Here is a 16953-nt window from a genome sequence, read left to right as displayed (position 1 = left end):
CAAATCAGAATGACCATACTGAAATTTGTTATCCAAAACATGTAAAGGCACTAGACTTGGCTGGAGCAAGCAATACAACATTGAGTGAACACTTATCCGCTCTAGCATAAAACAATTTAGAAAAATAAGTGGTAAGATTCCTTCCTTGTCTTATAAAACACACACATTTTCCTTATTTCGGCCTGGCCTCAACATACAGGATTACAAGGAGTCCGGTTAGAAGGTTTAAATTACTTCCTGTGTCCATGTTTCCTTACCATTGACCAAATCAGATGGTGGCTCACTGGAACTCTCATTTTGCATATTGGCTCTGGGCCTTGGGACAGGATATAAGCTCAGTGGTGACAGACTGGCTGGGTCTGTGCTCCTCCGAGGGGCAGGGGTAGGTCGAGGCTCTTTGAGCTGCCCATGTTGCAAGCTAACCTTTTCTTGGATAAGTGTTGGTGGCTTGGTTGGTACAGGAGGCTTAGGAGGCAACTGTAAGCAAGAGCCAGAAGTGGAAGTGGGCACGTCATTCTTTGGCCGGGTGCAAGGTATCTCAAGCTCTGCGCTTACTTCACCAACAGTTCTTTCCCCCATTTTGCCCATTTCTTCCATGGCTGATAAGTGACTTTCTGATATGCCATTCTTTTCTTCCATCTCATTACTCACTGTCCCAGCTTCTGTACTTTCCTTTCCAAGTAGCGGTTCTGGAGTTAGCTGGTGCTCAGTCTTCCCACTCAGTTTGCTCAGCTTACCACAATGCTGGGCGCACACAAATGTGCCCAAATCAGGTCCATGTTTGTAAGATCCAGGAATGAGGGTGCTGGAGCATTCCTTGCATCTGCCGGAGATATGAATCCATGATCAGAAAGAGAAGATAAAGAGGAAAACGCTCAGGTTCTTGCTTGCATTTTGATAATATTCACTCAGAAACCGGGGGGGGGGGGGGGTGGAAACCACTTATAATTTTTATCAGTTCCCACCATCCCCACTTTTAAGCAACAAGAGCAAGTAGGTAGTAGAGGTTTTGCCATATACACCAATACAGGTAGCACAAAGGCAGCGTTTTGCTGCTTCCCTTTCTCAACTAAGTTTCATTTTTGTCTATGTCTTCATCCCACTGAAACTGTAAAAGAAAAAAAAATGCCTACTCCTAGACTATTGTAAATTCAGGCCCCATCCTGGAGGACTATGACATTTTGAATGTAGCAGATCCAAAACTGCCACCACCAACAATGTCTACATGAAGACCAAATATCAGGAGTGACAATATTTCTGTTATTAAGCCCGTAATACTTTGTGTGGCTATATTGTAAGCCTCCATCTCACCTTCCCTGGAGAGCTTCTCTTTATTGAACTAGCCCATCCCATCCTAATTTCCTGTATCTGACCTTACTGCTTGTAGAAATTAAAATCCACCATTATTTTCCAACATGAATGGCATAGAAAACTGTTTTTTTAAATTGCATTTACTGTATTGCATTCATGATTTGCCTTTTCTCCAAGAGTTCAAGATTACTGTATGTTAAGAGAGTAAAGTGGGATGTTTCCCCTAATTTTATCCCCACAACAACAATCTTGTGTGAAGCTATGACACGGCTCCACAGTAAATAGTAAACTCTCTGGTCTAAGTTCAGCTCCTTAACCACTGTGCGGGAGGGGTTGAGGTTCTGGGTTTGCAATTCAACAAAACAGTCTCATGGAGCTGGAAATGACACTACTGAATCTCACAGTACTGTAGTTTATATTCCTATATTAGACAGTACCGAAAAACCAAAATAGGGTTTCTCTTTATTTCTTTCAAAGGTAAAAAGTAAAAATTATGGGATCCATTTGAGCCTAGAAACAGGAGGTGACATTTAAAACAACAACAACAACAAATAACATGGTAGCATAGTAAATTGCAAGGACATCATGGGCTTGAAAGGACTGAAAAAGGAAAAGATGTTCTAAGTTACCCTGGCACAACCACAGACTTTTTCTACAGGACTACAGATGAGAGACCCTTTTTCAGTGGCCTTGGATAGGAAGAGCTCACCTGAAACACTGACGGTGGTAAAGTTTGCCCTCAGCCAAATAGCGCTGAACCAGGTGGACGTGTTGCTGGCAAGCTGCACAAGGGCTGCTAAGGAAAGTGTGTGAGGAATCCTCTGCCAGGCTTTCAGTAACACTGTCCTGAGACAACAAGAACTGAGATGAGAATGTCTCCATGAACTGTGATTTATAGACTTGAGACTAAGAGATGGCCTTTCGGTTAAGGATATGAAAGAAAGAATAATCTTTTTTTAACCCTTCTCTCAAAGTTGCTAGGTTGATGAAGTTGTAATAAAATAAATAAAATACTTATAAAGTGACTTGATGCCATCTGACAACTGTGACTGCCACCTTTCAGAAAACTCTCAAAATGTCCTTATTCGTCCAAAAGTAGCTATGTTGTTCAGAGGTGCAATCATAGCTGAGCTTTTAGCATTTTGGAATGGATGTTTTTGTCATTTTAACATTGAGAGCTGGTGAATATTAATATTGGTCTGATTTATGCTTTCTTTCTTTGTGTGTGCATCAGTCATAACACAATACAATACAATAGCAGAGTTGGAAGGGACCTTGGAGGTCTTCTAGTCCAACCCCCTGCCTAGGCAGGAAACCCTATACCATTTCAGACAGATGGCTATCCAACATCTTCTTAAAGACTTCCAGTGTTGTAGCATTCACAACTTCTGGAGGCAAGCTGTTCCACTGATTAATTGTTCTAACTGTCAGGAAGTTTCTCCTCAGTTCTAAGTTGCTTCTCTCCTTGATTAGTTTCCACCCATTGCTTCTTGTTCTACCCTCAGGTGCCTTGGAGAATAGTTTGACTCCCTCTTCTTTGTGGCAACCCCTGAGATATTGGAACACTGCTATCAGTGTTCACACCTAGTCCTTCTTTCTCTTAAGCTAGACATACCCAGTTCCTGCAACCGTTCCTCATATGCTTTAGCCTCCAGTCCCCTAATCATCTTTGTTGCTCTTCTCTGCACTCTCTCTAGAGCCTCCACATCTTTTCTACACCGTGGCAAAATGTACAAACCAAGTTCAACATGGCTACTATTTCTCCCTGGCAAACATTTTTACCCCAGTCCCTGGGACCCTCCCCTCCTCCCTCCCCCAAAAAGTATCAGTGTTTAATATTTATTTTAATGTAAAATGAATTAAATGGGATTACTGTTTTTGCAAATGCATTCATAACTGAGGCGTGCTAAGTGGCAATTATTGCAACTCAAGTACTGTGGGGCCCTTGGCAACCTGTAGTTGTATAATCCCAGACAAACAATGTAGCATTTATCAAGTTTGTACTGGTGTGTCATACATGGTATGATGCAGGAGGAATGTAAGTATAATCATAAAACCCAAAGAAAAACATTAAGGGATCAACAAAACCCTCAATAGTAAAGAAAACAGAAGAGGATGAGTTGTTAAACCAGACATTTCAAATATGCAACGAAATTTCATCTTAATGTAGGCCGATTAGTATACATTCAAACTGACAATAAAGTTATTCTAAGTCTAAAAACTGGCCTGTCTTAAAGTCCACGGATTCAGAAGCAAGTGCCTGAAATAGACTGGAGAGACCATGAGAGTTTCCAGTTTGATGAAACTAAATACCTGGGATGTAGATGCAGCTTCAAGTACAGGCAAAGGTTTATCAGTTAGCAGAATCGGTGAGGAGGCAACAGCTGGGTGTTTCACAGGGATGCCGACTCTGGCTGCAAAAATAAAGAGAAAAGGGAAATTAATCTGTGACCCAATAGATAAGTCAGAAAAAATAAGGTATGGAGCAACTTTTCTCTAGTCAGTTAGGCTAATTCCTGGTACCGTTACATTAGATTGGGGAAGTTGCCTTAAACATCCTATCAATATATTGTGGTATAGCTACAAATTATTTTGCCAGAGGCAAGCATTCCATGTCTTTTGAGGATCCAGAAATACACATCTTTTTTTTTCTAATTTCTTACTTGCACTTAGTAATTACAATGCTTTACTTTTTCTGTGCAATGAGAAAAATGGAGTAAATTCTTGGGCCTCCTGTAAAAGATCTTGAGTAAAGGAGAGAGCCAGAGTGAAATGAGGAAATAGTCAGAGCACACCTGAGCTGCATTACAGGTTCAAGACCAATATTCCACCCACAACCTTAGGACCAAAGTCCAAAGCAAAGGGGTGACATAGTCTTTCTATATTCCATTATTATTTCAGACATATTTGGAAGGAAGACCACAGACAGCCCTAACATTAAGCAAGGTCATAAAGGGATAGCTAAGGTTTTTTTACTGCCATAAGTAAGAAGTGTCACTAATGGGATGTTTTGGAGGGGAGATTAAGTTGGTTATGGTGTTAGTACCCACACTCAACACAAACACCAAACTCAGAGCTTTTAAAAATGTCATCCTGCTTACTATGGGATGTTTACCATTGGCAAATAACATTATGGATTCCTGGAGAATCCACAGCCTCTAGCAAGGATTAGGAAACTAGTTCTGCCACATCAAAGGAAATAAAGGAACTCTTCCTCCTCAATATATAATTCTCTCTCGAATAAATGACCTGTTGAAGCTCTCACCTTGGCTAGGGTTGTTAAAATGGTTGTAATACTGGGACACATATGTCATGATGCTGAGGCAGTCAGGAACTCTCATGGAGACCATATCATTGGGATCCAACAAGGCAGGGATCCCCAGTTCTTGTTCAGCCACTTCAAATGCCTATCAGAACAACCAGGAGAGAACAGTTAGTTGATGGAAGCTGGCAAAGAGGCAGACTCTAGTGAAGGGAACTCCAAACTTGGCAATTTTAAGACTTGAGGACTTCAACTCCCAGAATTCCATAGCCAGTTGATCCCTGCTTAGTGGAACAACATGAGGTGAAAACAAAGGAAATGTCAAGACAGACATTTAACAGAAAAAATATATAAGAATGCTGATTATTTATATTTATTTGAATTAATTTGAATTAATTTTCACTACACTTAAATTAAATCAAACTTAATTTTGTCCACCACATTAGGAACATTATTCATAGGTAAAATAAGGCTCACAAGCCTGTAAATCGTCACTTATTTATCATCTTAAAAATCACTTCAGTATAAGACAGGAGCATCTACTCTGCCTGTTAGTAAGCAAGTACCAGGCCGTACTATTCCAGAATACTCAAAATGGCCTGTTATGAAGTCAAACCTTCCATGTTAGGATCATAACTTAGTGCAATATTGAGAATGGTCCATGTTTGAGAGTAGAATGGTCTGCATAATCCTAATTCTTATACCCTTTTTTGAGTCCCTTCGTATCAGAGAATTGTTCATGCATAGTATTTCTGTTTCCACATATGTTTGGCTGTAGTCAGAGTGAAACAAACTGACCCATAATTAAAAAGACAATAATGATGTAATAGTTGGTGTATCAGACTATGATTAAGACAACTCAGCTTCAAATTCCTATTTAGCTACAAAGCTTCAAATTCCTATTTAGCTACAAAGATAATCACATGCCCTGGGGCAAATCATCAGCTTTCAGCCTGTCTTATTTTGGCATAAATAAAATGGAGACAACAAGTTACAAACATTGCCTTGTTGGAACACAAAAGCAATAAATGAAAAGGTAATAAACATAAAACAAACAAACATATAAAAAGTGATGGAAGACAGTGTGTTCTGTTTTTCCTATGTATATCTTCTGGCAGGCCACTTTGCCTCCTTTGAGTTGTTATACACACCTCCCTTTCCTTTCCAGCATTAAAATTTCTGTCTAATCCTCCTCCAAATGTTGAGCGCACAAAAAATTGATTTTAGAAAATATTATACAACTAAATACGTTTTAATTAAAAAGATGTGATGGTGATATCATCCTAATGGACAAATGAAATTACCAAAACAAAGTATTTCTAGTCATAGGCAATTACCAGAATCAATAAGTGAAACAGAAATAAAAGAGATTGATGACGATGCAGATCTGCTTCTTATATAATCCATTACAATAGACGGAAGGTTGGACTGTTGACCAATTCTCAGCTGAACCAAAGTCTAACTGGATGAATCAATCGGTGTTCCTTAATCTAAGAATGCCAAAGCTTAGCTGCTTTTATGCAAAAGTCATAATGGAAAGTATTTGTAATTTATAATTACAGATTCTTTTAATCTTTTTCTAAGGCAAAGCATACCACATATTAAGAATAATAGCACTAAACTGCAAACAAACTAGCAAGAAGTGCATTATTTTTAAAAGAACCTAAAAACAGATGCATATAATCCGTCTGTGAAAATGCCTATCATAAAAGAGAATATGTTTCCATCAAGAGCCCATAGATGGGAGCATTCACGCAAAATGTTAAGAGACATAAAAACTTGATGCCATAAACTTGGTAATGTGCAAAAACGAACACCACCTTAACTGTAATCTTTAAAAAGTATGCATCAATATATATACATTCAAAAAGTGTTAATGTTGTGTCCTTGCTCATTTTCCTCAGATTAAAACCAGCAAGGATTACATCTCTGACTAGTCTATTGCTAGTCAGAACTTCACAATTACATCAGCACTGTTTTCCTAGTGTAGGTTATTATTTACAGTCATCGGATAATTTACACCGGCCACAGAGGCAAAATCTCAGCACATTCTTTCACTGCCAAGGCAAGCCCACGATACTGGATTGCACCCTTGCATCTTGCCGTGTTCGCTGTACAAATATGAAATTTACTACAGTAATATTGTAGGATTAAACACCTTTAGAATACAAACATGTTACTTTTCAAGAGGAAAAAAAAATCTAACTCCTGAAGAACCTTGCAAGCAGAACAACTGGATTATGAAGCGATGAGACTTACTTTGACCTATGTACTTTTGGCTTGCCAGAAACTATAAACATCCTAATCCCTCTTCCCTGATACCAACTTCTAGAAAGGTTGTGATAGTGAAAGTTAGAAATAGGCTTGCATAAGAAATTGAAGAAACTTAAATCAACAAGACTAAGCCAATTTAAGTATTGGTTTTAAACTTCCACCAAGCACAGCCAGTTAAGGGCACCAGGTTGGGAAAAAGTAAACACTTTTCAAGTTGAGCTTAGCTTTCAAGTGGACTTCATACACATATCCATGTAGTTCTCTTGTTGCCAATATGGAACTGTGTTGCCACTGGTTTTTCAACTTCCCAGTCAGGCCCATAGCTCCGATATTCCCAAGAAAATTCCCATTCAGGTACTAACCAGCCAATTTCTGAATGAGGACAAAGTCAATCATTTGCCATCACTGCCAGAGATACCATGTTGGAAACGCCTGCACTTAATGAATATTGATGAAAATGTAGAAATGCGTAACTTAGAAAGTGAGACATTGAAATTTCTGCTCCCTGCTTTTCAGAACTGACACTTTATTCTATTTCTCTTGTCTTTATATCTTCAACAAATGTCTCTGCTGCAGTTTTCCCAAACTTGATGATTTCCAGATGCATTGGAATTTACAACTTTAGAACTGGTCAATAGTCATGCTATCCAGACATATGGGGCATTATAAATCAACACATTTGGATAATGCCCTGTCCGACAAAGCTGAGCTCATTCTAACAAAAAATAGCTTTCTTCATCAGGTTTCTAGTCATCCATACACAGCATGCATGGCACTCATTTGATGTAACTTACCAGCACATGCATTTCAAGTTGATCTATGTCTGCTGATTTTCACAGCAGACATATCAACTACAGTTAGAAAAAGGGACTAAAAAGCAAGCATGATGAAGTATGATTGCAATGAAGCCAGAGGCCAGAACTTACCAAACGATTGTTCTCATATACATTTTCTTTGGATAGGGAAGTAAAGTCCCTGCAAATTGAAAAGAAAAGAGACTGTCAGGAAAAAAGTACATTAGATTATACTGCTCAGTATTGCAATATTTCTCAGTAACCACTAGTAAAATTTTCAGAGAACAGAATCTTTCTGGTTCATTCTTTGATATTACAGTTGAACGCCAATGCTTTAAATTGTGGACTTTTCAACAATACTCTAACATTGAAACAATCCCAATAGAAGTGCCTAAAAGAGATGTAGCATATAAAAAGCATTCTGATTAGCAAAGGAACAGCTTTACAGCACGTTCTTTGCAACTTGCCAAAAATATGTCCCAATGGGTTCACCTGAAATCTATGTTCAAAACAATTTTTCCTGGATACACTCCGTTTTCTCAATTCCTCTACAGTTTCCTTGCACGTATTTCTACCGTGTGAGAAAATCACTGAAAGTGTGAATAGTTGAAAATTGTACTGACAGTGAAGCTGAACTCAAGAGATAAGAGAAGCTAATTCAAGAAAAACAGAATATAAAGCCGGGACCTGTATAATTATTATTTTTTTGCAGGTGGCAGATACATTTTTACAATACACAAAGAATACACCAACATTGTCTCTGGTGGGTTTGTTAATAATTCCTAAGCATATTTTGAACAGGGGGAAGCTGATTAAATCCTATTTTGCTAGGATGTATACTATGAGGGCAACAGGACCTGAAAATCAAATAATAACTGCACATATAATTGGAAGTGAGTTTTATGGTTATTTACCCCCACCCCCACCCCCACCGGATCAGCCTTTATTTATCTTTTTGGTTATGTTTACTTAGTATGGAGAGTTAGAATAATTTAAATTTGATGCTAGATCTACTAATTATGATTACATACAACACTGCAGAACCTGTATCATTTTTACCGTTATGTAGAAGAGCTTAATAACTTTGGGGCTAAAAATATACATCTCCTTAAGCTTCATTTATGATCCCAGAAATTAGCCTCAATATTGTACTTTAGTATGATTTGATACTATTCTGCCTTACAGTCAGCAGTACTTGCTGATGGACTTTATTATATATTTTCAAGTCCATGTTAACTCTTAATAATCAGATATACTTTCTCCAAGATGATCTGTCCCCAACCAATTCAATTGAATTTCTGGGTATTCTATCTGGCGATGTCCATGCGTATAGATGCTGTTTTGGCCATCCAAAGAGTATGCTAGTAATGGGGGGGGGGGGAACCTGGATTGGCAGGAACAAATAAATTGTTTCGCTTCATTTCAGCCTCCTAGGCTACGTACAGTTCAACTACGTTTTCCTCTTTCCTACTTTGGCTTTCTCGTCTCCAACAACAAGAAGCACAGAAAAAGCTGTAAATGTTACTAGGAAGGGAAATACTGGCAGCACAAACAGGGTGTATAATCACACACCTCAAATGCAAGTCCTAACCTCCCTGAGCAGTTTGCCTGAGGAGAAGTCAAAGCTCATGAGTCCAGAGAAGGAAGCAGAGTCAGTGTCAGAAGGCAATCCAAAAGACCTAAGATACCAATTTAGGTCATGGTGAAAAAGCAGGAGGCTGTTTATCACAAGACGCAATCAGGTAGTTGTTCCCAACAAGGGACTGATTGCTAGCAGTGGTTCTAAAATAGAGCCTCTACCAGATGCAAGCAATTACCAGTGGAAACACCCTTGTGTGGCAAAGGGCTGCTCAGATCTTCTCTGTTCTGCCCTCCCTTCAGCCTTACGTGCCTTAGGGCTAGGAGGAGATCCTAGATCAGAAGTGTCATTCTTTGCTGCTTCCAGGTGCTCAGAATGCTCTGCGATCATATCAGTCCCAGGGGTGTCCCTGCTGCTTTTTAAGATACCTCCTTAGACGCCTTCCAGTCTGAGCTGGCCATGACACCTTCTGTTAATTTCAGGTTGACTAGAAAACCTGTGAATTTCCTTCACACACACACACACACCCCTGCAACAGTGATTAAAGCATAAGCTTAGGAAACTATCACATTAAAGGATTGTCCACAAAGTCTAATTAATATTAAATTAGACATTGTATTGTACCCAAGTACTGTCTTTCTATATCTTCTGAACTATGAAAGCAGCGGCATCCTTTATATATATTGAAATTGTCAATTTTTAATCTATTTCAATTTGTTGATATTGCAGGTGTTAACATGTACTAAAGATAAGGTCAAGGTCTCCCCTGTCCAGTTATGTCCAACTCTAGGGGCAGTGCTCATCTCCGTTTCTTAGCTGAGGGACCCAGCATTGTCTGAAGACACCTTCCGTGGTCATGTGGCGAGCATGACTATAAGTCGAGGTGCACCGAAGTGATACCTATTTGTCTACTCACATTTTCATGCTTTTTAACTGCCAGGTGGGCAGGAGCTGGGACCAGTAAAGGGAACTCATCCCATTGTGTGCGGCTCGGATCTTTAACTTGGGCTGTCAGCTTTCAGTGTCTTTAATTGCTCAGCTATCACACCCGCTCCTCCCCCCCAATATGTAATAGATTCATTTAATCTTTCATTGTGCTGTGCTTTTTGCATGTTCTATAATACCGTTAACATTTTGTCTGTACATATTGAGAGTTTCTTCTCCTGCAGACCAACATTAGGAACAAGTTGCCCTATTGACTTTAATGCAGATGCATCACAGATACTATCTAAAAATCTTCAGCATATTGAATGCTATCCACCTGGAGGGACCCCTCATCTGTTATCATATCATCCATCGTTGCAACCCATTTTCCTCAGGTCTTCCTGGGCAGCCATTTTGAGAGGGTAGAAGGGATTGTATCCAACCTATCAAGCCTCCCTCCTAAACTGTTACAACTCATTTTTAAACATTTTGGGTTTTTTTTAAAATTGCCAACAGGAATCTAGGCTTCTGATTGGAAACCAGTATGCTGAGCTCAGTGCTTTAAAACATAATTAGACAACTCATGACCTGATAGGTCACTGTTTCAGAGGTATTTCCTTGCCACATTCCTCAATGTCTTCAACAAAGGCAGAGCTTCTAATATACTAGAAAAGTTCCTAAGAATTCAGGAAGATATTCAGAGATCTATCTGCCTTGAAGCAGCCCATGTTGAACTATATAGCACAGGGGTGTCAAACTCACGGGGTCACGTTGTCGTGACGTGACGTTTTGCAACTTTTCCCCCCCTTTGCTAAAACAGGGGTGAGTTTGGCCGGCGTGCGACGCGTCCAGTCCACGGGCCGCAAGTTTGACACTCCTGATATAGCACAATCAAATATCAGCAGCTGACTACAAGAAATCTTTTGTGACATTTTGTATTATGTCATAAAATGCCAACCAGTTCACCGAGGGCTCTGATAAAATAAAACAGGTGAAAACAGGATTTCTTGTGATTGTTGACCATTTTTTCTATCCTTTGATCCTCTAGCTTCCAAGTCAAGACATGCTGAAGCAGTTAAAATGATTCAGCATTCCCTTCAGATGTTCCTTGGAAACTTATTTCTTAACATGCCATATCCTTGTAAGGCTCTATGTGTCAAGTTGGCAATGCAGTTCACTACCGTTAACTAAGAAGTGCTTACTTAGACCATTTGCAAGAGCAGCGATTCATAGCTGAGATATTTCAGAACAGTAACTTGTGCTTAATGGACTCTGGGCTGAATTCACCTCTTTGGAGCAACTTGCTTCAAAGGCCTTGTGCTTATTGGACAGCTACTTCAAAGGCCCTCCACACTATCACATTCATTTAAAAACTATTGAATGACTATCACCAAGCATCTTTATCAGTCATTCATCAATGACATACCTAATTTAGTTTGATCTAAGAGAGAGCTAGTGTGGTCTAGTGGTTAAGGCACCAGGCTGGATGCCATGGGACTTTCAGTTGTACTCCTGCCATTAGGCATGAAAGTCAGCAGGGTCAGACTGAGTCAGTAATTCTCTCTCAACCTAACTCACCTCACAGAATTGTTGTTGTACAGAAAACAGCAGGAGGAAGAAGTATCATGGTTCTTCTCTGCCTTTTTATTTATAAAAATAATAAAGGTGGGATAAAAATAATCTGGCTTTCCTCAATCTGATGTTCTCCAGATATTGTACTTCAATAATTCAAGAATTTTACCAGTTGCAGTCCCACTATATCTGGAAGGCACCAAGATGAAAAAGGTTGCTAGTACAGTACTTCCATGTAGATCATAAATTTACTAAAGATATTTCTATTCTTAATTCTCATAGCCAATTATAATTACAAACCTTATCGAGATAAATGATGGCATAGAAATGAGGTGAGGATGATGGTAATAACCGTGTCTTAGTTTTTCTGCTATTAATTTGTCACATTTTTAAAAGTTATCCAGGTGTAAGAGAACAGCGCTAAACAAGAGCTTGAATTTGGTGATTTCTACTGTGCTTTCCAATTATAATTCTTTAATTGCATCATAGTATTATACTGGGGTAGGCAGACAGGAGAAGAATGATTAACAAATATGTAGGGTAGACAAATATCCCCTAAATAATTATTTGCAATATTTTCCCACCAGAGTTAAGCTGGATCGGGACTCAATAAATGTATTTACATAATATACTTAACCATCGGCTAGGCTTTATGCTGCCATTTGCACTATGTGCAAAGTTGATTAGTTTTAAACTTAATTCATTTATTTACTTGATTCTTTGCATAAACTCACCTCATTAAGTTGGTTGACTGGTCTTGTGCAAATAAATAAGTTAATTTATTAACACTATTGTTTGAAAGCAGCTCAGGTTTACCCAGGACTAAAAATAAGGGGACCTTCAGATGGAGACCTTCCTGCCCCCACCTTCTGCCTGTTATTCCACCCAAGCACTTATTCTGATTAGAAAACTCAATACATTAAAACAGAGGTCTTCTGGAGGTGTATTAACTAATTGGAATGAACCATAAGAATTGTTTATACATTATTCCAGTTTAAATATGAAACATTATGTATTGGTAATAGTTATAGTTGTAATAATTATTATACTATTGTTATTGTGAAAGTTTTATTCTCTACAAACTGAGTCATACAGTTGCAGTGGTTTAAAAATCTAGTAAATAAGCACATTTAACTCCCTCTCCATTATATACAACACAGAATATAGGACACAAACATGATAATATTTTGTTAGTTTCAGTGGATATTGCCTAGATCAGTGTTTTTTTCAAACATGTCTGAAACAACATGGACAACAAAGTAGTTTGCAAGATAACATTACAAAAGAGAAGCATTAATATTTGCCAGCAAAAATACATTTGAAAACTATAATTCTGTTAAATATCAGGGACGGGACGTACTAATTTTATACTGTTTTTAAGACAGTGAACATTTATTTATTCCTTTTCTGAAAACTTTTGAATTTGCACTAACCAGAAATTCTGTAAAACCAAAAAGTCCAGTCATGTACTGCCGACTATTTTGTGACAACTGTTAAAAAGATGTTTGTGGATGTATTTACAACTGTGAAATGATTTACACAAGTGGGGGCGTGTCATTCAGGAGGTGGTTAACAGAGATAAGACCCCACCTCCTTCAATGTGCATTTGGTTCGCTTCCTCATCTTTGTCAATTTTAATAAAATGTTTTATGACTATTTATGCCTTAATGTTTAATACTTCATATTGATGCTTCAATGGTTGTAAGCTGCCTAGAGGCACTTTCTGACAAAATGTGTAGCATATAGTTTTAATAAATAAAGTCATAAAATACTATAATAAATCAATAAAAATATTACCAAACCTTTTATTGTTTGGCTTAGGTAAAATAGTTTAATTGATCTTGAATACTAAAACTGAGTTTTTAATTCATGATTAATATCAGAACTCCAATAACTATCTCCAAACTGGAAAGCTCCTTTAGGATAACAAAATAATTAAATAACTGATGGCAGATCTAGAGCTCATCCATACATCCATGTAACATCAAAAAAGACTAAAACTCATTAAGCAAAACAGGGTGGAAATTTTCATTTGAGAGAAGTTCTGAAAAGGAAAGCACAACCATGAAATAAGATTTCATATTTTTCAGTCAAAAAGAAGAGGTTGTACTACCCTTCTCTTATATATTATATATTATTTGGCTGTTAGAATCGTACAGCTGGCACTACAAAAACATATTTCACAGAACGTCAAACAGTATGATTATGGTCTGGTTGATAATAGCTTTTCGAAAGACACTTAGGTGAGATGGGTGGTGTAGAAATGTGATAAACAAATAGTCTACACTTGTTTTTTCAGATGATAAAGACTGGACTATTTTGACACCAGGTTATCAATCAGCTTGAACTAAAAGTGTCTGTGATATTAAAAATATCACTCTATTGTACGATGAAATTTCCACTTCTTGCACAAGCCATCTCAGAGATGAGGAACAAGGAGGAAAACTGAAACTGAGTTTTAGCTAAATCTGAGAAGAATAAAACTCATCTTCATAATTTTTTTGTCATGAAAGCAGGCACATCCATTTCATTACTGTAGACAGGCAAGATTAACATTATTAAAATATGAACTTTGGTTACCTTTCGATTTGGAGCAGAAAAGAAAGGTTAATTTGAGGAGTCCATCAAATTTTCAGCAAAAAAAAAAAAACAGGAACTGGTTTTATAGACTATGTTTACACTATTTATAACTGAATATTCACCCTATTTCAGGAAATGTCTGAATTACAGGGAGCAGATCCCATGTCAGACACATCTGAACGGGCCAGCTCTTTTTTACACAATGAAATTCCAGTTACATTGCACTAACTGATTGCAGAGTGGGAAACAGTCCTTGTTTGGGATCAGTTGCTATGGAGTAAAAGGGTGCCAGTTGGTGCCTTTGCTAGAGGGCTATGAACAGCTGGGTGGGGGTCTCTCTAAGGCTCTAAGTATTACTTTAAGATGACTTCATCATGTCCGTCTCTTGGAGGGGGCGCCTCTCTCCAGCCAGTTTCTAGCCAGTAGCCCATCTTTTCTCCCTCTTCAAAATTCCCAGGAGGAAAGCGCTGGTTCCCCCACTCGAGAGCTGGAGAGAAGCTCCTCCTCGAACGGCTGGTGGTCGAGCCGAGCTCGGGGTTGCTGGGCCTAGTCCCGCACGTCCTGTATGCGGAGAGTAAGGGGTGGGGAACGAGAGGCGGTCGCCCGGTACTCACAGCAAATCAGGCCGGTTCCTATGGAGGATGGCGCAAAAGGCCAGGCCATCCCGGAAGGAGCTGCTGAGGTTTCGGATCTCCACGCCCGGGTAACCCTCGCATTGACGGCGGCACCAGGCCTGCAAGGCGCTGCGGGGGCCCGACATCGGAAAGGAGGCAAAAGAATAGGGAGCCCGGCTCAGGGAGCCTCTGCTTGAGAAAGCGGCATGGACGGAGCGGAGAGCAGTGCCCGATGCCTAGGCGCGCCTCCCGGGCGAGCCAACGGAAGGCGGCGGGGCCGAGCCTTCGAGCTTAGTGCGGCTCCCGGCCCGGTGCCTGGGCGGGGAGGCTGAGCTTTGCCGTTCCCCGCTCGGGTTCTCTGGCGGTTCCCCGCTCCCCTCCTACCCCCGGGGGGCGCCTCCTTCCTCTCCCGCCCAGCAACACCGTCGGACTCTGCTCAGACCTGTCCCTTCTCCGCCCATGATCATCCTCGCGCAGCGCATTGCTCTTAGTCATCCGTCAGCCCGGGGACGGGAGAAGGCGGCTGGGCGCAAACGGAGGCCCGGGAAGAGTCACCCTGCGGCCGCCTCGCGATTCTGCCGAGGTCGTTAGTTCGGGGCTGCCCTTTACGGTCCCTCAATAGAGCCTCCATGTTCAGAAAGCGTAAGGAAACTATGGTTACGACCACCCGGACATCCTGCTCTGACCTTTGTGGAAACAGGGTGCTGGGCCAAAGGACGTTGGCTTGATCCACCTTTAGGGCTTGATTGGGAATGGAAATCCCAGCATTCAAGCAGGAAAGATTCACAATTAGATCAGGGCAACTTCAGACCAAACTCTGTCCAGGTTATCCCTCCACTGTGCATAAATGAATGGGAACCACATACTTAAAATTATGAAATTCCTGGTTTACACATTGGCTCCCACCCCTCATCAAGATGCCCTTCCCTAAATGTGTGCACCATCAAATGTTCATACTCACAATTAGATTAATCTGAGATATGTATAAATCCTAAATCCCTTTTTCCCCTTGCAGATACAACAGAAAGCTATTCGGGGTGTCTGGTAAAGATCTAATAACTAGAAAACATTGATTTTTTGAATTTGAGGTTTTGTTTGAGCCCAAAGTTTCTGTTGTTAAACAAGACAGTTGTTAGGTGAATTTTGAGCTTTCTTCCACAGTTGTTAAGTGAATCACTGCAGGCTTTAAGATATAACATAATTGTTAAGTGAATCTGGCTTCCCCATTGACTTTGCTTGTCAGAATGTCTCAGAACGTGATCACATGACCCCAGGACACTGCAACCATCATAAATACATACCAGTTGCCATGTGTCCTAATTTTGTTCAGTGGACTATGGGGATGCTGCAATGGTCGTAAACGTGAAAACCAGTCATAAATCATTTTTTCAGTGCCATTGTAACTTCAAACAGTCATTAAATGAGTGGTTATAAGTCGAGGACTACCTCAACTGTATTTGCTGTCAGTAACTAGGCTATCCATAGGGAAATATAGGAATTATTGGAAATGTTATCCAAAATTAATAGAGGGTGTGGATGAGTGTGTACTTGCTTACCCATGCATGTTTCCATGCAGTTTTAAGAGTTTGAATTATCTGCAGTGAATTTAGAAAGCAATGAAATAGCTCTGTAGGAAACAGTGGAGCACACTCAATCCTATTCACAATGCAGCGAGTTGTGTTTCCACATCAGCAGTGTCACCAAAGAGCTGTGGTGATTTATTTCTGGCATTAATAGTGCTACACACATTTTTATTTGTTTGTTTTAAGAATTAAGGCTTCTTTCCTACTGAAAAGAACATTTATTTCCATGCAGCTCCCCTCAGTAGCACAAACAAAAAGAACTTAAGAGTGAATTTATCTTGTTTTTCCTGTTTTGCATCTCTCTTCAGATTTGGTTGAGGATGCATTGAAAATACCAGGTTTGGAGGGAATTTTACTGCTTATATTATACTTCTCCCTTAATTGGACTGAAACTGAGGGGAGTTTATTGCTGCAGGAAAAGTCAGTCAGGAAAATTTGAAAGTTTTCACTGCTAGTTTTT

At 39.6% G+C, this 16953-nt stretch overlaps 1 protein-coding gene across 3 annotated transcripts in view; it reads right to left on the bottom strand.

Moving 5' to 3' along the window:
* MICALL1 (MICAL like 1) overlaps nt 1–16627 on the bottom strand; it is a 34029-nt gene extending 17402 nt beyond the window's left edge. The window contains exons 1-6 of one of the 3 annotated variants that reach the window (XM_081958507.1): nt 14911–16627; nt 7774–7822; nt 4577–4718; nt 3625–3725; nt 2021–2157; nt 258–823 (exon numbers count right to left, since the gene is read on the bottom strand). In XM_081958507.1, the coding sequence (XP_081814633.1) occupies nt 258–823; nt 2021–2157; nt 3625–3725; nt 4577–4718; nt 7774–7822; nt 14911–15056 (1141 nt within the window). In that variant the 5' untranslated portion in view covers nt 15057–16627. Of the gene's footprint in view, nt 1–257; nt 824–2020; nt 2158–3624; nt 3726–4576; nt 4719–7773; nt 7823–14653; nt 14851–14910 lie in introns of those variants that run through there. The other 2 variants (XM_081958509.1, XM_081958508.1) reach the window with 2 other exon arrangements.
* Between the last annotated feature and the right edge of the window lie 326 nt (nt 16628–16953).

Source organism: Natrix helvetica (assembly GCF_964273705.1).
Source record: "Natrix helvetica genome assembly, chromosome: 6".
In the NCBI taxonomy this organism is placed as follows: Eukaryota; Metazoa; Chordata; class Lepidosauria; order Squamata; family Natricidae; genus Natrix; species Natrix helvetica.
Note: the sequence above shows the minus strand (reverse complement) of the source record. Positions and strands in the feature narration are given on the sequence as shown.